Here is a 26,424-nt window from a genome sequence, read left to right on the forward strand (position 1 = left end):
GTATTAAATCATAACAAAGTTTAACAGAATTAAACAGGATGGACCACTATCGTTATCAGAAAAGAAAATGACAGACTCATCCTTCATTTATTATTACCTGGAGGTTTGTGTCATAATTGGGAGACTCCAGACATCTCATTCACCATCCTGGCTGTGTTCCATCTCTAATGCCTAATTGTCTCCTCTTGACATGCAATAGCATCACTGAATTCCCCACTATTAACATTGTCTGGGTTTACCATCAACCAGAAAACTGAACTGGATGTGCCATTTAAATATTATGAGTACAAGACAGATCAGAAGTGAGGAATTCTGCAACAAATAATTCAACTCCAAACTCCACAATACCTGCCTATCAGCAGGGATGAGTCAGGAGTGTGATAAAATACTCTCCACTTGCAGCTGCACCAACACTGAAAAAACTTAACACTACCAAGAGGAGAAAGTGAGGGCTGCAGATGCTGGAGATCAGAGCTGAAAATGTGTTGCTTGAAAAGTGCAGCAGGTTAGGCAGCATCCATGGAACAGGAGTATCGACGTTTCGGGCATAAGCCTCATTCCTGAAGATTGGATGCGCTTTTCCAGCAACACATTTTCAACACTACCGAGAGCCAAGCAGCTTTCTTCATTGGCACTGTATCTAATAAGTTCAACATTCATTCCTTTTACTACCAATGCAGTAGATGCATTACAGTAACTCTCCAGCATTCTCTTGACTGAACCTTAAAAGCTCATGACTGTCAGCTGCAAGATCCACTCCAAGCCGCACATCCTGACCTGTCCCAGCTCCATTTGTCACCACCACTCCACAAGCCCAGGAACTGCAGTAGCTCGAGGAAGTAGTTCATCTTCTGAAGATCAATTAGGGTGGGCAACAAATGTTGACTGTGCCAGCGATGCCCACATCCAATGAAACAATTAAAATAAAAAAGAAATATTCCTAAGGCTGGAAAAGCTGAAACCAGTGCTTCTGCTACTAATTCAACATGGCTAACAGTCATAACTGCGTTTGTCATGTAGTTCAGCATTATGTGGTGCATCTAATTTACAAGCCATAATAATCTAAGTGCAGAGTATCAATAGACCAAGTTACTCTGTTGTTACTCATCTGTTGATCTTAACCAAAGCATAAATCATCACTGATTTCTTGCTCTGCACATGGGAAATCAATGCAAGATAATTATCATTTTGCAAATGAACTGTTACAACAGATTTTGTACATTAATAGTGTAAATGGATTCTATCCTAGCATGAGTAATTAAATGGACAAGAATAAAATTTGATATTAAATCATCAATTGCGATCTAATCATTGTCTTTTGACATTCACCGCAATTTGATTTTTTTTTTAAGAAGTATACATAGTGAAACTTGCTTTATAAGACAGAAATAATTTCCGACTGGAGTGGGGAGGAAAGAAACCAATTAATTCTGCTCCACATTCTGACTACTGCATCACTCTTGATAACAAAATAACAACAGACATTCATAATGCCTTTAAAGCTAATAAAAACCCTTAATTGGTTTTATTGGCAAAGTAGTAAGTGAAGGAATAGACACTGAGCTGACACGTAGAGCCAGGAAGTGAGTTGAAAGCTTAGTTGTGAAGATGGGTTTTGAGACAGTTATTTTTATTGGTGCAGAGGCAGAAGGGCTGGGGAGGGACATGTTAGCATTGAAAGGTGAGGGAAGGGAGGAGAATGCATAAAAAGGCCTGTACTAGAGGAAGTTTAATGAGATGGAGGTAGAGGAGAGTCAAGCAGGGAAATTTTAGTTTCATTGCATTGGAATACAGGTAGTCATCAAGGATAAGAGTGTTTGAATTTGATACAGTTGAGGTTCTGACAGGCTGTTTTGAATGTTAGTATCAGTGGAGAATGAGAGGCCAATAAGGACGATGCTGGAGATACTGATATTTAGAAATCACAAAGAATGGTTGAGAGTTTAAGTAGTGCTGCTGGTAAGGATGGAAACTGGAAATTTTTAATGGAGGTGGAAGTAATCAGTCTCTGAGATGGTCAAGCTGTAGAATTTGGAGTGCAATGTGATTTAGTCAAATCTGTGCACTTAATGTTTTAACAGTTTTTAACGAGTTAATTTTTAATGTGGTTAGGGAGCTAATTAGAACAGTGTGTGCTAGTATTCAGAATGTTGAAGATAACAGGGGATGCAGAAAAGATTAATGTGAATGGTTTCAAGGATTAAAAACTTAATTTAGCCAGGTAGAGTAGCGAAGCTGAGGCTGCTCTTCCTGGAGAAGAGAGTATTAGATTGAAGTCTCAAAATCATGAAGGCCTTGGACAGATTAGAGAGAAACTGGTTCCGTTGAAACATTGAGAACCTGTTTTAAGGTGATTGTCCCCATTGCTGCTTTTGCTGTGGGGAAAAGCGTTTTTAACACAGTGAATCGTTTGGATCTGGAAGCATTGCCTCAAAATATGTTAGAGGCAGATCTTGAAGAGAATTGGTGATATTAGGTCTCCATTTATCAGTCCAGAAATTTTACTTCCTGACCCAAAACATGCATGTTTCACCAATTTTTGTATTTGCTGGTGGCTTTCTCTGCTTTCTCCTTGATGGTGACATTCCTCCAGTTATTAGCTCCTTCTGACATGATTGCAGTTTTGTTAACTTTTGGTTCTTGTTGTTTGGGGCAAATAGCCTTGTCCTGCATTTCCGTACAACCTTTTTCATGTTCGGTCAGCTCTTCACTTGTCACAATCTGGTCCTTACAATTGTTCAATACACACACGCCCCAAGTACATGATGTGTCATCTGTTGCTGTGACTTGTTCAGATTTAAATGTGCAATCAGTGGCAATTAATGCACACTAATCGTTTTGTTCCCATACTCTAAAATTACTTTGCCCGTTATCCATAACCTTATGTGGACATTTCTACTTGTGTTTTGCTCATCACTTTTGTAATATACCATGTTCAGTTACTAAAATTTAATTTAATTAACTCTTAAAATGTCCATAAACCTTGCTGAATTTTCTGTGAAACCTTAACTTTAATTAATTCCCTTTTCCCTGCATGCGCAGCATTCAGGTAGTCAAAAAAAGAAAGTGGAGCTATTCTCTTCAGCTTGCGGGGTGGAGGAAAGGGAAGGTGTTCCGGTCACTCATTCCTAAAGGAATTTTTACATTTCTCTCAGAAATCTGTTGATAGTCAATGTAGACTCCAATCATTTGCTGCTTTGTATCTTCATTTATATCGATACAGTATATGGACTTGGGAAGTGATAGTGTTGAGGCTGTAGCTTGCTGTTTCTTTTGAAGATTTAACTTGTCTACCTGTCCAATTCATTTTTCCATTGATCATAAAGTTATACTTCATACTCAAAACATCAGTGGGATCTCATCCTGACACTTTTCAGTTGAGTTCATTTATTGTTCTCCAAATCAATTCCAATTCTAATCTTCTGTTTGGAAAAAAGCCTTACTTAACAATTTTCATCTTTACATGACCCATCATCTGCTGCCAATGCTTGTTTAGATATCAGCTTATCAGTCAGTCAGATGGAAACCAATGTCATTCTTTGTGAATAGAGTTTATCAACTGCTCACCCTTAGAACTCCTTCTACACTACTCTATCAATTAATTAATTGAATTAACTTAATCACCTGCCTAACTACTTGTTACATTAAATAGGATGCAAGAGGTTGCTTTAAGATGATATTGATTAGGTCAAGTGGTACTATGTCAAATGGGTGCTGAACACAGCCTTATGACAGACTAGACTGGAGCTATGCCACATTGTGTTCAAAACTAAAGTGATATGCAGCCGCCTCTTGATGGCGCACTAATGTCATTTGTATGTCATGCAGTTTACTAAGAGCTCTCTGATCCACCTGACTGCTGAGTCATATGAGCATTTTACATCAAGTCATAAGAGCATTCCAGTTCACATTAATACAGTGCTCTGTTTATTAAATTCTGTCCTCTGGGTTAAGTGGTTTAGAACAGTGAACAATTATTTTCTTATGAGTTGAATGCTTATCAATTTCTGTTTTCAAATTACACGCCTATGCCTGCCATTTCCCATCTCCGGTGTAGTACTGTGCTGTCACGGACCTTCAGCTTGTGCTGAATGTGATTGGTTTTTAAAAAAAGAAACCAGCTAACAGCAAATTTTGCTCACAATCAATGCTAGATTGGAATCCTATTTCAGAGGTGACTTGCTCTGTTACTAAAGTCACTACGTTTGACACTGGTTAATGTTATCATACCTCCCTGCCTATCTCTGGTTTGTTTCCAGTGATATGTTTATTGCTATCACTATTTTTCAAAGCTAAACATTGTGAATTTGTTCTTTGCATGTGGAGTAGAACAAAAAAATGGTGGAATGAATAATTTTCTATATTCTGCACAGACACCTACATTGAGAGAGAAGTCCATTTTGCTGGTTAAAATGATGACTTACATTGAAAAACGCTTTCCAGATGACCTTGAATTAAATGCCCAGTTCTTGGACCTCGTTAACTATGTCTATAGGTAATTGTAGTAATTAATCAAAAATTACATTTCATTTATTTGCATGCTTCTGACTTTGCACTGTGCTCTTGAGAGGCCAATGCAATTTATATTCTGTTTGAAAATGCAATATTGCTTAGTTTTTGTCTGTGTTCTAACTTATGTTCAACACAAAAATAATTTGCAACTATTTTTAATGAAACTTAGAGTTAACAATGCATGCCTGTGTGAAGTATCGCTATACAGAAGCTAATTTTTACATGACTTTCTTGGCTAAATATGGCTGCGAAGGAAATGTAAATTTATTTTTCATACTGAATGTTGATGAGAAGGAACCTCAAATTATAAATGCTAATTCATTATTCCAATTGTGCAGCCTTGCAGCATGTTTGTAGGTGTATTATGCTACATTTTGTTTTATGATTAACATGGAGTCCAGAAGGAGGATCCGTTAACTAAAATATTCCCATACTTCTCGGATGTATTTTATAACCTGAAACATTGTTAAAAGTGGTTTGACTTTGAAATCTTCTTTGAAATCCCATGTGTCCAAAGAATAAATAGATACCTTATCTTGTTGTAGATAATAATGGAACAAAAGAATTAATTAAAGGAAGGATTCAAGGCACAGAAACGAGAATAGTATGCAGATAATTTCCAACTTAGGCATCGTTACACATTTTTGATTTCTTCATTAATTACTCATCTCCACTACCTTGGTCTCTTCTCTCGCACTCTTGCACTGAATCGTTCTTGTGCGTGCCCCCCTCTCTCACTCGCTCGCAGTCTCTCTCTCTCCCACTCCCACTCCCACCCCTGCACCTTCTCTTCTCTCCCCCCCCCGCCCCCCTTCTTCCCACATCTGCCAAGCACTCACACTTGCACTCTCTCCCCTTTCTCTGCCCCTGCTCCCCCGCCAGGTGCTCTTGCACGCTAACCAAACCACCCTCTCACCCTGCCAAGGCAGGCCAGGCACTCGCATGCTCTCCCTTCTGCACAATAACCTTCAACCTTGCCCGAACAGCACCCTCTGCACCATATCCAGCTGACACTCCACCTACTGCCCCTGCTATCCTTAATGCCTCCCTCTCTTCTGCTTCACCCTTATTTGTACTAACCTCCCCAGAGCTTCTCCACCCTCACCCTGATTATAATTGTTTTACTTCGAGGTTTGGCAGTTCTGTACTCACCTTTGTTTTACTGATTTAATTGGAGCTCTGTCTTTAGTCACTTCATTTGTCCCTTTTTTTTTAATCAATTTCTGTGTTTGTATTCCATATGCCTCTACTTCTCTTTGCAGCTTGCCACCAGGCCTATGGTAGTGCTTTGCTGTTACTTCTGCATGGTGGTCCTGCTGAACTACTACCCTCAGCTTCATTTTCAGTCATCTGGTTATCCGTTTGCTCTTCTAATTGAGGAAGAATTTGTTTCGCAGTAGTGCAGTCAAAATTTGACCAGTTTCTTAATAAAAATTAAACAAGTCAATAATTACATAATATTGTCATTCTATTTATGTCAAATGGTTGCGCCCAAAGGAGCATCTGAACTCTGGAATAATATTTTGACCTTGGAAGAAGATATAGCATAGATTTAGTAGAATACCAGCGCTTAGTGAGTTGAAGTAAGAGTAGGGTTTGCATACACTTGGCTTTGAATTTGGAAAGGAGATCAAAGTGAAAATGCCAAAATAAGAAAAGGATTTAATATGGTGATTTGGAGACACTATTTTTTCTTGTGGGAGAATCCACTAACTTAACAAACAAAACTTAAAACGAAGACCTAACTGTTAGAAAATGAATTGGGAAGCTTTTTGTTTGCATATACAGGATAGAGAAAATGTAAAGCTTCCACAATACCACCTCACCACATCCCAAAAAAAAACCCAAAAAGGGGTTGTGTATGTTGAGGGTCAATTAAATATTTCAAGGTAGAGATTGACTTATAATTTTGATCATAGTATCCGTTAAAATGAAATAATGACATACCAATGCAGAGCAGCTATTTTCTGAGAGAATTATGTGCAATTATGTTGAATTGGTTCTTCCTATGCTTTGGGAGTAGAAACCTTTCCTTTGCCCCAAATATTTAAAAGAAAAATATTTACTGGTCTGTAGGGGTAAAAGCAAAGGGGTAGAACTAAATGAGTTGGTATAGGCATGATGGACCAATGGCACACTCTGTGCTGTATGATTCGAGCTGAAATAATATTTAAGCGACGTTAGTTGATGTACCTGTATTACTGTTTTGTTGCTCTTAATTACTCTGAACAGATTGACTAGTGTAATTTTGTGGTCAAATGCAGGGATGAGAACCTCTCTGGCAGTGAGCTTACTGCGAAGCTCGAGCCAGCCTTCTTGGCAGGATTACGATGTTGCCAACCTCACATCCGGGCCAAATTCTTTGAAGTTTTTGATAACTCCATGAGACGCCGGGTGTATGATCGTCTACTGTATATTACGTGTTCCCAAAACTGGGAAGCCATGGGTAACCATTTCTGGATCAAACAGTGCATAGAGGTGAGGGAAAAGTGACTGCCACGCTGTCTGTGATGTTAATTAGTTCTTTCTTTTTCCCTGGTTTCCAGAGAAGGTCTTTGAATTGCACCATGTAACTTAGAAACTTGCATGGATTACAGAAAAGGAGACATATACTGAACATGCGCTGAGTAATTGAATTAAATGCATTCATCTCCCAAGCTTGGGAGAAAGAATGATACAGAAAACAAGTCTGTTTAGTTAATTTCTAGATTAAAACCATGAGTTTAGTTGCACATTACTTCAGCTAAGATGGTGATTAAATGCAGAGCCAAATGAACCAAGGTACGTGTGCTTTGGTTTTTGACACGAATGAACAAATGGAAATTATTCAGGACAAAGTACTTTGCATGATTTGAAAGTAATGCAATTTGTATGTTTTCTACTGGAGCTCTGGAACTTGAAGTAGGGAAATGACCTAAAATACTTATTAAATAATCTGTAAGAAATCTTTAAAATGAACTGGATTGCCAGACTTCTCAAAGCTTTAGGGAATGTGTACACAGAGTGGAAAAAAAGCTCTTTAAGCAATACCCTCAACTTTCAGACTATTAAATCTGTTGTGCAGTTGCAGTGTTTTAGTACCGAGTGAACCGTTCCATTTTTGATCTCTTGTGTTTCCTCTTCCAAGAACACTGTAACCATCTGACTTTATAATTCATGTGTCTCAAGATAGGTCAATAAATCTAGAGTGGGCAGGTTTAGGTTTAGTTATAGGTAGATTGCGTATAGCATAGAAGCACCCCATTTGAACAATAACCTGTCTCTGCATGTCTTTTATGTTCTATTTGAGCCTCCTTCTCCACCTCCCCGCCCCCAAAATAAAAGCTATATTTCATGTAATTAAGGTTGGTAAACCTTTAATCAGAGGGTCACATCTAGGCATAACAGTTTTTTTGGGCACTAGATGTAAATGAAGAAGAAATGAAATGGCTATAGTAAAAGCGAAGTTTTGTGCAAATAAAAATGACATTTTGAGGATTCTACTATATTCTACTAATGCGTACAATAGTGAAACCTGGGATATCCTCTCTTTCATATCCTTTTGATTAATGGGAGCAATGCAGTCGGTCATGTCTTTTGTCAATGGCTTCAAAGTCCATTGGCACTTTTTTTCTTCAAGGATGCTGCCTGGCTTTTGAGTGTTTCCAATATTTTGTTTTTATTTCAGATATTCATATATCTGCAGTATTTTGTTTTTGTCTTGGAAAATTAAATGCTGCTTTATTGTGACCCGCAAAGTGGTGGTCCAAGAACAAACAAACATAGAGCAAATGTAGAGCGATCAAAAAGCATTTCCAAGTCAGTCACCACATCTTATGAGGTGTATAGTGATACAAATCGTGTCTCCCATGTTCATTCCTATTGTTGAGGTGATTAAATCTCAACTCATTTTAGCAAGATGTTGCCAAGTGCAGCTGTAACCTTGGCCATACCTGTTAGGAAAATGTTTTTTTAATTTTTAAGTTTCCCAAGGCACAAAACCTAACCCTTAAATCACGCACGCTTTACATTTTATGACATTGATCATCCTCCTAAAATTTTAAACCTTAGCTGCATGTCTGGCAGGAATAAAAAATGCTTTTTCAGCATAGTGTTTGGAAACATATAAATAACTAATCACTAAGATCTATCTCTAAACATTTGAGAGAGATTGCTCATGGAGATCTTTAGTCATCCATTTCTTGGGACCCGTAGCAAATAGCAACATTATCCTTCAAAATCTTTCATCCATCAGCAGGATTATACAATAAGTCTTTGTTGGGTCAACAATCAGCTACCCTCTGATTCTCTTACCACTGAGCTTAAGTCCCTTGGTTTGTGTCCATTTAGTTTAGAGCACGGTTTTGCAGGACTGTTTTGCAATGCAGAGTGATGCCAACTTTGGATTCAGTTCTCACACTGGCTGAGGTTACCACAAAGTGTTGTCTTCCTTGACCTCTCCCTTGCCTGGGGCATGGTGACCCCTGGACTAACCGCCTCATGCGAGAGCAATTCTGTGGTCTTGTAGCACTGTGATGATTTTACAACCTTTTGGTTTACGATTTTTCTGGCAGCAGAAATAGTTGCTTATTAATAGCACATTTAATGATTTTGAACATCTCTACTAAGATACCTCCCAGCTTAACTAAAGTTCCTCAGCCCTGGTGCTATTATAAATGTGGCTAAAGAATTAATGATGAAGTTGACAATATGTACGCAGATGCAAGATTGTTTTAGTAGGTTATAGATGCATAATCATTTCAGTAGGTAAAGGCAGTCTTTAGTGTATTACTCTGCCAATCCAAATATGAAGATCATAGGTTCAATCCTGGACTGCTTGCACCCAGCTAGAATCAGCCCTTCAGTGAGGGAGTGAGAAAAATGAGAAAGTGAACTTTTGGAAGAATTTACTTAACTTTTGATGAATTGTGTTAAAGCTGAAATGTTTAAAATGATTGGGTATAAAACTGCAAAACCAAAAGGCAGATCAAAACTGCAGTAATTTAATCTTAAATATGCATATCTCTGGTGTTCTCATTGTTTTTTTTGTATACTCTAGTTTAACATGGAGCTTTCATTTTCCAAGAAAAGCTGGTTTCTGACCTCTGATCTATGGCTAACTCTAGCTAGACTACATACATTGGCCTTGAAGTTCTCCAGAGTCTGTGTTTTAATCTTACAATTCTGACCCCAGATGTTGGAATCATGTGAATTTTGATTGCATTGCATTCGTTGGTGCACGCTGTGTGCCTGTACCGAGCTGTGATCCTGGTTACACGATCCCATGAACCATATTTCTCCCTGATCAGATCTAATCCCAATACCATATCCTTATACTACTTTGTCTCATGTCTTCCTAACTTCCTTTTAAATGCATCTGTACCATTAGTCTTATTATTGCAGTTTATTATTTTTGGTTAGAATAACATTTTATTAGATTTCTTCTCTTACCAGCTAACAATCCAGTTATGGTCCTTTCTACTCTGAACATGTTGGCGCTAGTATCACTTCATAGACACGATCTATTCCCAGATAGTTAACAAGCTGAATACTTGTAATGACTCTGCGCAGCGAATGCTTAGAAGAAGTTTGTTTATCCCAGCTGAACCCAGTCCTGGTATTCACTTTCCAGTTGAGGTTACTAACATGTTCTGTCTTGGTCACTCGTCACTTCTGCCCTAGGAATGCATTTTCTTGCTGGACCTTTAGACTAAGCTGTCTTAGTTAGAATCATGCACATAATAGTACAATTAAATGGTTTGTTCCTATTTTTATTTCCTTTATTAATGTGGAGAAATTGGTTAATCTCGTTCTTAGAAGATGAATTGATATCATTACGTGGAGTCTTTAACCTTGGGATCCAGTCATTTGAACTGAGCATGTTATTTAAGCTCTTTGACATTGTTTGACTCATTAACTTCTCTAAGGGAGTTCCCCCAGTGATTATGCCAATATGTTTTGAGTTTAAAAATGTGTCTTGTCTATGGAAGAGTTGGTAATGATTTGTTGGTTTAAAAGATTTATTACCTCGCCATGCCCTGCATATGTTGTTTTGATTATTGCACTTCCTTTTTTCTTATTCTTCTCCCACAGCTTCTCCTTGCAGTTTGTGAAAAAAACACCACCATTGGCACCAACTGTCAAGGCGCCATGCTGCCATCCATCACCAATGTCATTAATCTGGCTGACAGCCACGACCGTGCAGCCTTTGCCATGGTGACACATGTGAAACAAGAACCCAGGGAGAGGGAGAATAGCGAGAGCAAGGAGGAGGTGGTTTGTTTTTCATATTTAATTTTAATGTTGCCCTACAAGGTCCAACAAATTTTGGTTAAAGAACTAATGTGATTTAAAGTACAAAGTGCCTTCTTGCTCGTTACCAAAATGGCCATTGCAAGGCAGAAGCAGGTCAGTCGATCCAAAAGGTCTGCGTCAGATTAACTCCTCCACTTGAGCTTGTAGCCATTCCCTTTCACATTGCCTAAACAGATCCTTCTGTTACTTTCTCCCTGATGGACTTGCCTAACATCCTGTTAAAGGCATGTATGCTGTTTGTCTCAGCAATCCACGTGGAGCAAGTTGCACATTCAACCACACTGTGTAATGAAATTTCTCTTGAATTCCAAATTGCTTTTATTAGTGACAAATTTATATTCATGGCCTCTGGTTTTGATCTTACCTGCAAGTGAATTATGTAGATCAGAGTTGATATAAACAAACCAGTTTGATAAAATGTTGTGTAAGCCAAGTTTGGAGGCAGTTTGTGACTAAGCATATCAAATTTTGCAAATTATACAAAGTACATTGAACCCGGGATTCCATGAGGAATTCCCTGGATCTTCTGAGAGAGAAATTTAATTTGCCTTCAGGCTCAGTACTATTCTCCATGTAAAGTTTTCCTCTGTGTATGATGAGCTCAAGACACGTGATTTTATTTTGACAGAGTGCTAACGTTATTCTGAGATTTTAAAACCAAATCAATTCATGAAGTGCTGGGAGATGAGCGTGGGAAAGGTTACTGGAGAGGGATAGTTATCTTGAGAAATGAGTATCCACAATAGAATAGTGTAAATATGTACCCTTTCATCTGCATTTGACAGATTAACAGAATACTGCAATGTATTCTATCCTTTTTAGGTAGGAAACAATGTTGTATTGGGATGGTTAATAAATGCTGGCCTAGCCAGTAACACAAGCGTTGCATGAACAAAGAAACACACATTTTAATGATCTAATATGTTTGACACATTCCGTTGATGCAAAAGAACCCAGATACTGCTCCAAATTTAGTCTTTTGGGGGAATCCACTGTTAAATACTGATTGCGTAGAGGCTGTGTATTCAATAAGTAATAGATTGTTTTCTTAGAATAAACACAAGCAATCATCGGTTATATAATGTGGTTGTGCGCATATGTGGAAACCAAACACACTTGCTGCCTTGATTTTGGTTTGAATTTCAGAAGTGTTGCTGAATTGCTAGATTATTCGAGAAAAACTAATGAGAACTTGCTTTAACATGGTAATATATTTCTTGGTGTTCACCAATACTGTTATCAGGCAAGATTTGAAGGGCCACTTGAGATATCGGGAGAAATGACCAAGGGAGGTTATAAGGAAGATCCTAAAGGTGATGAGGTGTGGAAAGAGAATTCCAGAGGTTAAGGCCCAAGCTGATGAAAATAATGGTGGAGTAGAGGAAAATGGAGATTTGCAAAAGGCTCAAAAGAAAATGAATTCTTCCAGACTTTTTAGATAAAAGAATTCCTATAGTTTGGAAGAAGTCTCGTCAGCCCAGACTGCCCCTCCAGGCAGCAACCCATCCAGACATTACCCCCTATCCTATCCCTGTAATCCTGCATTTCCCATGGCTAACCCACCTAATTTACACATCCCTGGACACTATGGGCAATTTAGCATGGCCAGTCTATCCAACCTGAACACCCTTGGACTGAAGGAAAAAACCAGAGCACCGGGAGGAAACCCATGCCGATGGGGACAAAGTGCAAACTGCACGCAGTCACCCAAGTATGGGATCAAACGGAGGTCTCTGGAACTGAGAGGCAGCAATGCTAACCATTGAGTCACTGTGCCACCCTAAGACATTATCTGAAGTTATGACTTGTATGATGATGTTTTATTCCACAGCAATACTAGTATTTTGCCCGGTTATTAAAATTTTCAAACCAATTAGAATTTGTTTCTGTTGCCCTGTCATTTGCAGAAATAATGACTTACTGAATGTTTTATGTATCTTCTTTAAAACTTAATTAGGATGTGGAAATCGATATTGAGCTGGCACCAGGAGATCAGAGTGGTACCCCAAAAACCAAGGATCAGTCTGAAAAAGATGCTGGGAACCAGTTGCACATGCTAACAAACAGGCATGATAAGTTTTTGGACTCTCTAAGAGAAGTGAAGGTGAGTGAAATGAAATTTAATTCATGCAAGCTGGATTCAAGAGTGAACAGTAGAGGGGCCTGAGTGATCTGGGCTATGGTGATACTTGCGACAGAATCTGGCAAAAAAGTTATGCAGGGCTATCTTGACTTCAGGATCAACTCATTGCATCTTTACATATCCTTTGTGTAGCAAGGTGAGTTTCTCACTAGACAGCTGCAAGGTCCCGATGATGAGAGATTATACCTTGTCAAACACCTTATTAATGCTGCAACACACCTTACTGATATTCAGCTTCCTAACTCTCCCAAATGTCAATCAGTAGAGACTTCTCAATGTGCAAGTCAGAATGGGTACCTGGCAACTTCAGCTCCTCACTCTGTGCGGAGCCTTCATGATGCTTAGTATTAAGCAGAGTCTTGGGGCATGATCCATGACCACTGCTTACCCTCTCTCAGCCGTGATCAGCCAACTTTGGCATCTTACACTTGCCAACCCCTCACAATCATCATGGTACCTCTTGGATCCGCTTACAGGCTGCTCTGACAGTCAATATTGAAAGACTGCTGTAAGGGCGCTTTACATGCAGGGACAGGCATAGTTTATGAATTGGACCAGGTTGCATCTCGGGGATGCTTGCTTGCTGTTTTAATGTTCACTAATGTAGCGCCTCACTGTATGCTCGCAGTGCCTAAGCATTTATAGAGTCATAGAGATGTACAGCATGGAAACAGACCCTTTGGTCCAACCTGTCCATGCCGACCAGATATCCCAACCCAATCTAGTCCCACCTGCCAGCACCCGGTCTATATCCCTCCAAACCCTTCCTATTCATATACCCATCCAAATGCCTCTTAAATGTTGCAATTGTACCAGCCTCCACCACATTCTCTGGCAGTTCATTCATTACATGTACCACCCGTTGCGTGAAAAAGTTGCCCCTTAGGTCTCTTTTATATCTTTCCCCTCTCGCCCTCCACTGGTCACACGCCTCCAGTCTGAAAAACAACCCTCCACCACCACTCTCTGTCTTCTACCTTTGAGCCAGTTCTGTATCCAAATGTTCCTATAAGAAAGGCAAGGTAGTGTGATCATGGAGGATTTCAATATGCAGATGGACTGGGAAAATCAGGTTGGTAGTGATTCCTAAGAAAAGGAATTTGTGGAATGTCTATGAGATGACGTTTGGAGCAACTTGTAGTGGACTCCGCTTGGGAACAGGCAGTTCTGGATTTAGTGATGTGTAATGAGGCAGGCTTGATAAGGGAGTTTAAGGTGAAGGAACCCTTAGGAGGCAGTGACCATAATATGATGGAATTTATTTTGCGAATTGAGAGAGAGAAGCTGGAATCGAATGTAATGGTATTACAATTGAATAAATGAACTACAGAGGCAGTAGGGAGGAGCTGGCCAGAATTGACTGGGTGTGGAGGCTAGCAGGAGGGACAGTGGAACAGCAATGGTAGGAGTTTCTGGGACCAGTTCAGGAGACACAGCAAAAATCCTTCCAGAGGAAAAAGAAGCATTTTAAAGGGAAATTAAAGCAAACATGGGTGACAAGGGAAGTCAGTGACCGTTTAAAAACAAAGGAGAAAACGTATAATGCAGCGAAGAGCAGTGGGAAGCCTACAAAGACCAACACAGGACAACTTAAAAGAAATAAGGATGGAGAAGATTAAATATGAGGGTAAGCTAGGCATAAATATAAAAGAAGATTGCAAGAGTTTCTTGAAATATGTAAAGGCAAAAAGTGGCAAAAGTTGACATAGGGCCACTGGAAATTGACACTGGAGAAGTAGTAATATGGAATAATAAATGGCTGAGGATCCGAATAAGTACTTTGCGTCAGTTTTCATGGTGGAAGACCTGAGTAACATTCCAAAAATGAGGGGGGGGCGTCACCAAGGAGAAGGTGCTCGAAACAACTGAAAGGTTTGAAAGTGGATAAATCATCTGGACCAGATGGACTACACCCCAGAGTTTTGAAAGAGATAGCTAAAGAATAGTGGAGGCGTTAGTGGTGATCTTCAGCAATCACTGGAGTCAGAGAGGGTCCCAGAGGACTGTAAAATCACTAATGTAACCCCTCTGTTTAAGAAGGGAGTGAGGCAAAATACAGAAACTTACAGGCTAATTAACCTGGCCTTGGTCGTTGGAACGATTTTGAAGTCTCTTGTGAAGGGTGAGATTTCTGAATACTTGAAAGTGTATGATAAAATAGGGCAAAATCAGCATGGTTTCATCAAGGGGAGGTTGTGCCTGACAAATCTGTTTGAATTCTTTTGAGGATGTAACGAGCATGTTATACAGAGGAGAGCCAATGGATGTTCAGAACGCCTTTGACAAGGTGCCGCACAGGAAGCTGCTGAGTAAGATAAGGGCCCATGGTGTTAGAAGCAAGGTACTAGCATAGAACATTGGCTGTCTGGCAGAAAGCAGAGAGTGAAGATAAAAGGGTCCTTCTCAGAATGGCAGCTGGTGATGAATGAATGGAGTTTTGCAAGGATCAGTATTGGAACCACAACTTTTCACTTTAAACACTAATGATCTAGATGAAGGAACTGAGAGCATTCTGGCTAAGTTTGTAGATGATGCTAAGATACATGGAGAGACAAGTAGTATTGGGGAGGCTGCAAAATGATTTAGGCCAGTTAGAGTGGTCAAAGAAATGGCAGATGGTGTACAACGTGGGAAAGTGTGAGATCATGCACTTTGGTAAGAAGATTAGAGGCATGAACTATTTTCTAAATGGAGAGAAAATTCGGAAATCTGAAGTGCAAAGGGACTTAGTCCAGGATTCTCTCAAGGTTAACTTGCAAGTTGAGTCAGTAGGAAGATAAATGCAATGATGGAATTTATTTTGAGAGGGCTGGAATATAAAAGCAGGGATGTACTTCTGAGACTTTATAAGGGTCTGGTCAGACCACATGTAGACTCTTGTAAGCAAGTTTGGGCCCCATATCTCAGGAAGGATGTACTGGCCCTGGAGTGGGTCCAGAGGAAGTTCACAAGAATGGTCCCAGGAATGAAAGACGTAACATACAATGAACTTTGAGTCTGTACTCAATAGAGTTTAGAAGGGTGGGGGGGGGGATCTGATTGAAGCATACAGAGTACTGAAAGACCTGGATAGAGTGGACGTTGGGTAGATGTTTTCATTAGCAGGTGAGACTACTACCTGAGGGCATGCCTTGAGTAAAGGGAATACACTTCATAATGTAGCTGAGGAGAAACTTCTTCAGCCAGAGAGTGGTGAATGTATGGAATTCATTGTCACAGAAGACTATGGAGGCCTGGTCATTGAGTATATTTAAGACAGATCGGCTCTTGATGATAAAGGAGATCCAGGGTTATGGGGAGAAGGTGGGAGAATGGGGTTGAGCAGCTTATCAGCCATTATTGAATGGTCTAATCTCTGCTTCTGGGTCTTATGGTCCTTGACATTCCATGCCAGTTAACATATTGATGCTTCAGCCAGACACTAAGGTTATCGGTTTTGCCCTATTAATGTGCTGTTTTGTGCAGATGCAGACAGGTTGCTTTGCCATGCTTGTTGTTAGAAATCAGTAGTGAGTGTGGAGGGTCGAGAGAGAAAATAAATGCCTTGCTGGACAGCACAGAGGCATCAATCTCACACTTGCATCGCGTGCATCTTCCTGCGCAGCACAAATACTACACATTTATTCAACCAAATGGCCATCAGCCCCAAGTGTCCATTATGTTTAGGCATGCTATAAAATTTGTAGTTTGGTTTACTGTTTAGTCTGATCTTTTCTTTTAAATGTACTGTTTAGGTTAGAGGTTTGAGTAAGGAACGATGCATAAAGCTCACATTGAGAAAATAATGTAACTCATCATTCTGAATAATGGGACAAATATTTGTCAAACTCCTGAATCCTCATGGTTCCCTGTTTTGGCACATGTCTGCTAAATAATACTTTGGCAATTGTATTAAATTATTAAATGACTGTTGGAAACCGATTCAATGGTCACTTTCAAAAAGGAATGGATGACCATATGAAAGGGGAAATTTCCAGGACACTGGTGGAAGAATGGGCTGGATTGGGACTAATTAAAGAGCTGGCACAGGCGCACTGGGCAAAATGGTCGTCTCCTGTGCTGCAAGATTCTGTGATATGCATAATGCAATGAATTACCTTTTCAACACAAGTTGGGTTAGTAAAATTTGATATTGTTTAAATATACCATTATGCACAGTGATATTTGAGAGGAACACTTTAATTAAATTGCAGATGGTCTGCTTATGCAAATAAATGCTAGTAATGGCAATGAATGATGCATTAGTGGCTTTTGTTGAAGCAGTCTCACTGTAATGTAGTCTTTACTCTATTAATTTACCTGGCCAAGGTTGACAGTTAAATAACAGTTTAGATTTTATTTGTGCAGTTGGTTTGGCTGCATTTGATACCTTTTTGTGTTTTTTATTTTGTTAATGAAGTACCAAATAGAGAAAATATCCTTTACAGAGAAATTACAGCAACAATTTAATTTATAATATCCTTTAGTGGTGGATCAGAAATAGAAATTAAGACACTGCATCGGAATTATTTAGTGTGCTGCTGCTTTTTAATCAAAGTAAACTTGCATGTTTGTGGGCAGGGGGTTTGCAGTTTTCAGTTTCCTCTGTATTTTGATGACTCTTTCTTTTTTTTCTTCCTTTTGATAGACTGGAGCATTGCTGAGTGCATATGTTCAATTGTGTCACATTAGCACAGCATTGGCTGAGAAAACCTGGATCCAGCTCTTTCCAAGGCTATGGAAGATACTATCTGATAGGCAACAGCATGTGAGTGTTTGGACAAAAATGCTCAGTCCTGAAATTTTTCCATTTAATTATTTTATGGTCATCATATTAATATAGTTTTTTTCAGGTTTAAAGAGGTGCTATTTTTATGTTTGTATAAAATAAATTGAGAAACCACAATCCAAAAATCCCCCAGGTGTAATATTTATTTGTGGTGTTGATGGAAGGATAAAAGTTAGAACACTATGGGATAATATTCATGAGAAAGTGCTCCAGTTTAATGACCCATGAAAGTTGTCATCTGAGAATGAAGCACTTCCTCACCATTGATTTTCAACCTGAACCATGACCTTCTCTCCATCATAAGGTGGGGATGTTTTTGCTGATGATTGTACAATGTTCAGCACCATTCACATCTCCTCAGATACTAAATTTGTCCTTGTTCAAATGAAGCAAGGTCTGGACAGTATCCAGACTTGGGCTGACAAGTAGCAAGTAACCTTGGTTGCACACAAATGCGAGGCATTGACCATCTCCATAAGAGACAATCTAACCATCATCCCTTGACATTCAGTGGTGTTATCACTGAAACCCCCCGCCCCCCCCCAGCATCAACATTCTTGGGTTTACCATTGACCAGAAGCTCAACTGGATTCGACACATTGACTACAAAAGCAGATCAAAGGCTCGCACTGCTGTGGCAAGTAACTCACTTCCTGACTCTCCAAAGTCTGTCCACTATATACAGGGCACAAATCAGGAGTGTGATGGAATACTCCCCACCTGCCTGGGTGGGTACAGCTCCAAAAGCACTAAAGAACATTGTCACCATCCCGATAAAGCAACCTGTTTCATTGGTACCATATCCGCAAGCATCCAGTCTCTTCACCACCGTTCAGTAGCAGCAATGTGTACAAGGTGCACTGCAGGAGTTCACCAAAGATCCTTGGACAGCAACATCCAAACCCATGACCGCTTCTAATTACAAGGACAAGAACTGCAGGTGCATGGGAACACAAGCCTGCAAGGTACCCTTCAAACTGCTAAGCATCCAGACTTGGAAATATATTGCTGATACTTCACTGTTGCTGGCTCAAAATCCTCGAGTTTTCCCCCCCACTGGCATTGTGGGTCAGCCTATAGTGTGTGAACTGTAGCGGTTCAAATGGCAGCTCACCACCACCACCACCTCGAAGGTAACTAGGGATGGGTAATAAACGCTAGCTAACCAACAACACCCATGTAGCATGAGCAAATTAAAAAAGAAGTGCTCAAGAACCTGAAGGTGAGAGAACTACCCACTGAATCATGATTCATGTAGGTATTGGGGGTGTTTAGAACAAAGGGGCATAGACCTAAAATTGAAAGTGAAAGGTTTAAAATGAAGACCAAGATTTTTTTTAATGTAGAGGCTTGTAATGCTGTAGAATACTAGAGTTAGTGATTGAAGCAGAGAGCATATTAGCAGTTAAGACTAAATTGTGCAGGGATTATACAGAAAGGGAAAAGAAAAGAGGATTTATGGATTTTGGTTCAAAGCAGACACATGTAATTAGGACTACTGTGGAGGAGAAACATGGACAGTTTGGACTGAAGAGTCTCTTCCTCCTTTGTAATTTCTATATAATATCTGGTGAGATCCATTAACTGAAGATGCAACCTGTCTCTTTCAAGAAGTGCAAATTATATTTCCCAAAAACCTGAAAATCAAAAGTCTGGATCCAAAGCCTTTTTTAAAACTGACTGTGATACATAACGGTATTGTCTTTTCCAACAAAAATAGAAAAATATATTTCAAAAGTAAATTTCAAAGAATTATTCCGACAAAACCTGTTAGCCTGTAGGTGTTTTATCATTCCCAGAAGTAGTAAAGTACTGCCATCACATGCAATTTCTCATATTATTGATCTTGAGGACTATCTCTCGAGGACTGAAGCTTTTCTTCCTCATTGTCTCTGATGTTGAATTTGAAAGAATTTTGTTTTAGAGGGCTTCGCTATAAAAGTATTTGAAAGTGTGACTCACTGCTAAAGTAATTTCTGTTTCAAGCCATGAATACTGCTGTGTTATAAGAATGAAGGAGTTTGTTGGAGGGACATGTGCAAAAAGAGTCGTTCTCAACATAATTGTAATGACCTTAGAAACATGGAACATGTAACTGTATAGCGCTAACTAGCTCACAAATATCTTTCAAGGATGGCAAGCTTGCATCTGTACTCGGTTTAGCCAACATGTGACTCTAGCCCCACATTTCCCAGAATTTACAACATGAGAACAAGTCAGTCAATCCAACTATCGGGCCATAAGAAGTAGAAACCAGAGTAGGCCATTTGGCCCCCTAAGCCTGCTCCACCACTCATTAGGATTGTGGCAGATCCGACATCCCTTGTATCCACTTCCTTGCTTTTTTCTGTGCGACCCTTGATTTACCTACTGATCAGGAATCTATGGATCTTAGCCTTAAATATACACAAGGACTGTGACCCCGCAAACTCTCTCTGATAAGGAATTCCAAAGACACAAATGTCTGAAAGAAGAAATTGCTCCTCGTCTGATTTAATTGATCTGTGCCTCTCTTCTTGTTCCATATGAACTTCTTCCCATTTCTGTGCTCTTCATCATTCATTCGTTCACTAACATGATTGAATCCTGATACTTTAATAAATTAGTCAGTATAGAAAACCCAACACCATCACTGAAATAAAATAAAGGATTGCAGATGCTGAAAATCTGGGAAAAAAAAAGAAATTGCTGGAGGAACTCAGCCAGTCAGCCAGCATCTGTGGAGAGAGAACAGAGTTAACATTTTGGTGTCCAGTGATCCTTCAGCAATTTCTCTTTGTGATCCACCAGCATCACTGCCGTTTTGTTCTGTTGACATTTTGTGTGCATTTTATAGTAGTAAAAAATTTGATGTTTTTAATTCAAGCTCTTAAATGTTGTGACAGTAGTTGCCAGAATGCATGTGATTTTAATTTTTATTTGTTCCTGACTTTAGTTTTAGAAATGTGGATGTGTCAAAGATCTTTTCTCCAAATGACTGCTATACTTTTGCATCTCAGGCTCTGGCAGGAGAGATAAGTCCTTTTCTCTGCAGCGGAAGTCATCAAGTGCAGAGAGACTGCCAACCAAGTGCTCTGAACTGTTTTGTTGAGGCGATGTCCCAGTGCGTCCCCCACATTTCAATCAGACCCTGTGTACTAAAGTATCTGGGCAAGACACACAACCTCTGGTTTCGATCCACATTGATGCTGGAGCACCAGGCTTTTGAAAAGGGATTGAGTCTTCAGATTAAACCACGTCAAACATCTGAATTCTATGAGCAAGAAAGCATTACTCCGCCTCCACAAGTAAGTGTTTTCTTTTGCCTCAACCAGGACTTGAATATCTTTAGTGCCTCCAAATGGGCAGAATGGGGAGTTACCTGACTGAAAGTGATACTGGTCCATGTTGGGTCAGGTCACCAAAATCCACATTGTAGTAAGATCGGTTTTAAGGAGCATCTTCAAGGCGAACAGAGAGCTGGAAAGGATTAGGAAAGCAAGTCCAAAACTGTGGAACCTAGGTAGCTGAATGGATGGTCGTCAAAGGTGGAGCAATTCAATAGACAGTAGGTGCAGGAGTAGGCAATTCTGCCCTTTGAGCCTGCACCGCCATTCAATATGATCATGGCTGATCATTCCTAATCAGTATCCTCTTCCTGCCTTATCTCCATAACTCTTGATTCCACTATCTTTGAGAGCTCTATCCAACTATTTCTTAAATGAATTCAGAGACTGGGCCTCCACTGCCCTCTGGGGCAGAGCATTCCACACAGCCACCACACTGGGTGAAGACGTTTCTCCTCATCTCTGTCCCAAAAGGTCTACCCCGTATTTTTAAGCTGTGTCCTCTGGTTCGGCACTAACCCATCAGCGGAAACATGTTTCCTGCTGCCAGAGTGTCCAATCCTTTCATAATCTTATATGTCTCAATCAGATCCCCTCTCAGTCTTCTAAACTCAAGGGTATTCAAGTCCAGTCGCTTCAGTCTTTCCGTGTAAGGTAATCCCGCCATTCCAGGAATTGACCTCGTGAACCTACGCTGCACTCCCTCAATAGCCAGAATGTCTTTCCTCAAATTTGGAGACCAGAACTGCACACAGTACTCCAGGTGTGGTCTCACCAGGGCCTTGTACAGCTGCAGAAGCACCTATTTGCTTCTATACTCAATTCCTCTTGTTATGAAAGCCAGCATGCTATTAGCCTTCTTCTCTACCTGCTGTACCTGCATGCTTGCCTTCATTGACTGATGTACAAGAACACCCAGATCTCTCTGTACTGCCCCTTTACCTAAATTGATTCCATTGAGGTAGTAATCTGCCTTCCTGTTCTTGCCACCAAAGTGGATAACAATACATTTATCCACATTAAACTGCATCTGCCCACTCACCTAACTTGTCCAGGTCACCCTGTAATCTCCTAACATCCTCATCACATTTCACCCTGCCACCCAGCTTTGTATCGTCAGCAAATTTGCTAATGTTATTGCTGATACCATCTTCTATATCATTAATATATATTGTAAAAAGCTGCGGTCCCAGCACGGATCCCTGCGGTACCCCACTGGTCACTGCCTGCCATTCCGAAATGGAGCCGTTTATCACTACCCTTTTGTTTCCTATCAACTAACCAATTTTCAATCCAATCTAGTACTTTGCCCCCAATACTATGCGCCCTAATTTTGCTCACTAACCTCCTATGTGGGACTTTATCAAAAGCTTTCTGAAAGTCCAGGTACACTACATCTACTGGATCTCCCACGTCCATCTTCAGAGTTACATCCTCAAAAAATTCCAGAAGATTAGTCAAGCATGATTTCCCCTTCATAAATCCATGCTGACTCTGTCCCATCCTGTTACTACTATCCAGATGTGCTGTAATTTCATCCTTTATAATAGACTCCAGCATCTTTCCCACCACTGAGGTCAGACTAACTGGTCTATAATTTCCTGCTTTCTCTCTCCCACCTTTCTTAAAAAGTGATATAACATTAGCCACCCTCCAATCCTCAGGAACCGACCCCGAATCTATAGAACTCTGGAAAATAATCACCAACGCATCCACGATTTCACGAGCCACCTCCTTCAGTACCCTGGGATGTAGACCATCAGGCCCCGGAGACTTATCAACCTTCAGACCTAACAGTCTCTCCAACACCAAATCCTGGCAAAGATAAATTCGCTTCAGGGAGATTGCTTGTGTCTTCCCCAGTGAACACAGATCTGAAGTACCCATTTAATTCTTCTGCCATTTCTTTGTTCTCTGTAATATATTCCCCTGTTTCTGTCTTCAAGGGCCCAATTTTTGTCCTAACCATTTTTTTGCCTTGCACATACCTAAAGAAGTTTTTACTATCCTCCTTTATATTATTGGCCAGTTTACCTTCTTACCTCATTTTTCCTCTGAGTATTTCCTTCTTAGTAATCCTCTGTTGTTCTTTAAAAGCTTCCCAGTCCTCAGTTTTCCCACTTATCTTTGCTATGTTATACTTTTTCTCTCTTAACTTTATCTGTTTCTTAACTTCCCTCGTCAGCCACGGCCGCCCATGCCTCCTCCTGGGATTGTTCTTCCTTATACACAGAAATATCCGCCATTGTTCCTCCACGGTCATCCCTGCTAAGGTATTGCACCATTGAACTTTGGCCAGCTCCTCCCTCGTAGCTCCATAGTTCCCTTTATTCAACAGAAGTACTGTCACTTCGGACTGTACCCTCTCCCTCTCAAATTGCAGATTGAAGCTTAATGTATTATGGTCACTACTTCCCAATGGCTCCTTCACTTCGAGGTCTCTGACCAATTCTGGTTCGTTACACAATACCAGATCCAGAATTGCCTTCTCCCTGGTCGGCTCCAGCACCAGCTGCTCTAAGAATCCATCTCTGAGGCACTCCTCAAAGTCTCTTTCTTGAGGTCCAATACCATCCTGATTCTCCCAGTCTACCTGTATGTTAAAATCCCCCATAACAACTGGAGTAACATCTTTGCGACAGGCTCCTGATTCAACTTACATCCGACATCCAGACTACTGTTTGGGGACCTGTAGATGACTCCCAAGAGGGTCTTTTTACCCTTAGTATTTCACAGCTCTATCCACACTGACTCTACATCCCCTGACTCTAGGTCCCCCCGCGCAAGGGACTGAATATCCTCCCTTACCAACAAGGCCACCCCACCCCCTCTGCCCGTCAGTCTCTTACAATAGCACGTGTAGCCTTGAATATTCATTTCCCAGGCCCTGTCCACTTGAAGCCACGTCTCCGTTATCCCCACAATATCATATCTGCCAATTTCCAAAAGAGCCTCAAGCTCATCCATCTTATGTCTAATGCTTCGTGCATTCATGTATAGTATTTTTAATTTGTTACTGCTCTCACCCTTCCCATCAACCCCTATTTCACTCAACCTTACAGCATGATCCCTTTCTGAGTTTTCTGCTGCCTCATTGGTATAGTTGTCTTTCTTGACTTCTCTTGTTCTAACTTTCCCTTCAATTTCCTTTTTAAACATCGAGTTTGTCCTCTTCCCCCCCCCCCCCGCTACTTAGTTTAAACGTAGCGGTGTTGCAGTAGAAAACCTGCCTGCCAGAATGCTGGTCCCTAACCTATTAAGGTGCAAACCGTCTCTTGTAGAATTTATGCTTACCACAAAATATACCCCAGTGATCCAAGAACTTAAATCCTTGCTTCCTGCACCAGTTCCCCAACCACACGTTCAAGTCCATTATCTCCCTGTTTCTGGCCACACCTGCCCGAGGAACTGGAAGCAAACCGGAGATAACCACCTTGGACTGAAGATGGCCAAGAAACCAGAATTAGAGAAGTGCAGAGCTCTTGAATGTTTGTGGGACTAGTAGAAATTGCAGAGAGGGTGGGATAAGGCCATGTACAAACGTAGAAAATCAGTAGAAGAATTTCAAAATCACAGAATTGCTTGTCTTGGCCAGACTATGCTAATGAACACAGGGCTGACAAGGGTATAGCATTGTGTGGATTATATATAAATATGAAATATATATGTAATTTTAATTTTGCAAAAGTTTTCTGTAGTCTGCAGGAATCGTGCTACAAAGGCTTGATTTGCAAGCAGGGCAATGGTGCAGAAATCAATAGTGGAATGCGTGAAATTGAGGAAGTGCAAGAGGCCAGAAATAGATGTGTGCATTCCTAAATGATTATTTTAAGTTCAGAAAAGAATCTGTCTTTTAATTTGGCTTTTCAGACTGAGTAATATAGTTCATTGATTTATTGGATTTTTTTTTCAGTTGATAGCATGAGGGAGGATAAAGGGGAACCAGTGGATGTACTGGTGTGAAAGAGATGTTTCCTTTTGTTGAAAAATCTAGAACTGGGGGTTACGTTTTAAGAAGAGTTGGAGTGCCTATTTAAAGCAGGAGAAGTTTTTCTGTCAAGTTTGTGAGCCTTTGTTTCCACCGTCCTTTGAGAGAAAGTTTTGAGGGTTTGAATGTTTTTAAGGCAGAGGTATAGATTTTTGATTAGCAAAGTGGTAAAAATTTATTTGGCAACGGTGTTGAATATTAGAATGTGGAGTTGAGGTTGCATTCAGATCAGCTATAATTACCTCGAATGGCAGAGTAAGTTTGAGGTACTGAGTGGCGTATGTCTGCTGCAACTCCGTAGCAAGGGGAAAATGAGGTGTATTTATTTTATTGCATTTAATTTTCTGTTTGCCTGCTAGTGTAAAATCAATATCTGAGCACACAGGATTTGTCACATTATTGTGAATAGCTATCTTGAACATTTGGTGAATAGGCTGAGAATTGAAAATTACCTGTCAAGAGGAATATGATGTGAAATACAGCAGTATCACAAGGAGTATGATGTATGCAAGGATGCTTGGACCAAAGCTGAAACAGTAACTGATATCCTTTTTTTTTTCTCTCTCTCTCTTTTCCCCCCCCCCCCCCAACAACAATTGAGCTGCAATGTCAAGAACAGATTCTACCCTTTTACTGAGGATAGAATAAGCACTCAGACCATTTGGCCCATCATGCCTGTGGGATCTTTGAAATGAAAAAAAAACAAAGAACTGTAGATGCTGGAAATCTGAAACAAAAGCAGGAATGGCTGGGGAAACTCAACAGGTCTTGCAGCATCCTCCTTCAGAGCTGGGATCACAGAACCCAAAATGTTAACTGTTTTCTCTCCAAAGATGCTGCTCGACTTGCTGGGTTTCTCCAGCGATTCCTGTTTTTGTTTCATCTTTGAAATGAATGTGGAGTGGTAATAACTGGTACAGTTGAATATAGTGTTCCACAGATTTAGCTTAAATCCTGTCAGTAAGACCAAACATCAGGAGCTTTCTATGTATGAATGGCGAACTTAGTCCTGACTCATGGAGGCTAGTGGGATGAAATCCTCCTGGTTTCAAGCATGACTACTTTGTACAAAAGCACAACCAAAGAGCAGACATTTGTTCTGCATTGCAGTAGCTGCCCTCATGTGCTGGTCTTAAATTGGTGTCCTTTTGTTTTCATGAAATACATGTGAACATGCTTTAATTCTATTAAGAATATGAAAGGATCTCTTGAGGGAAATTTATGTCTGAAAACATAGTGATCTTTTGGTTCATGATCTCTCCCTCTGTTGTTTGGTGTCACCCCCAATTTGATGCTCAAAAGCATCTTGACTGAAGACAGTTGCATTTGATTTTATTTAGTGTGCATGTTATTACTGAGTTTTTATGGTGACTTGGGGATGGTGGAATCTGGA

General features: G+C 40.2%; 1 protein-coding gene across 1 annotated transcript in view; it reads left to right on the forward strand.

Moving 5' to 3' along the window:
* The window catches only part of trrap (transformation/transcription domain-associated protein), a 219,627-nt gene that overhangs the window by 123,606 nt on the left and 69,597 nt on the right, over positions 1-26,424 (forward strand). The window contains 6 exon segments of the mRNA XM_087997909.1: positions 4,374-4,495; positions 6,777-6,990; positions 10,585-10,764; positions 12,764-12,910; positions 17,577-17,696; positions 20,717-21,004. Of these exon segments, the coding sequence (XP_087854035.1) occupies positions 4,374-4,495; positions 6,777-6,990; positions 10,585-10,764; positions 12,764-12,910; positions 17,577-17,696; positions 20,717-21,004 (1,071 nt within the window).

This window comes from Chiloscyllium plagiosum, unplaced genomic scaffold, assembly GCF_037043375.1.
Source record: "Chiloscyllium plagiosum isolate Xiang-an unplaced genomic scaffold, Cpla_swu_hap1 HiC_scaffold_20, whole genome shotgun sequence".
Taxonomy (NCBI): Eukaryota; Metazoa; Chordata; class Chondrichthyes; order Orectolobiformes; family Hemiscylliidae; genus Chiloscyllium; species Chiloscyllium plagiosum.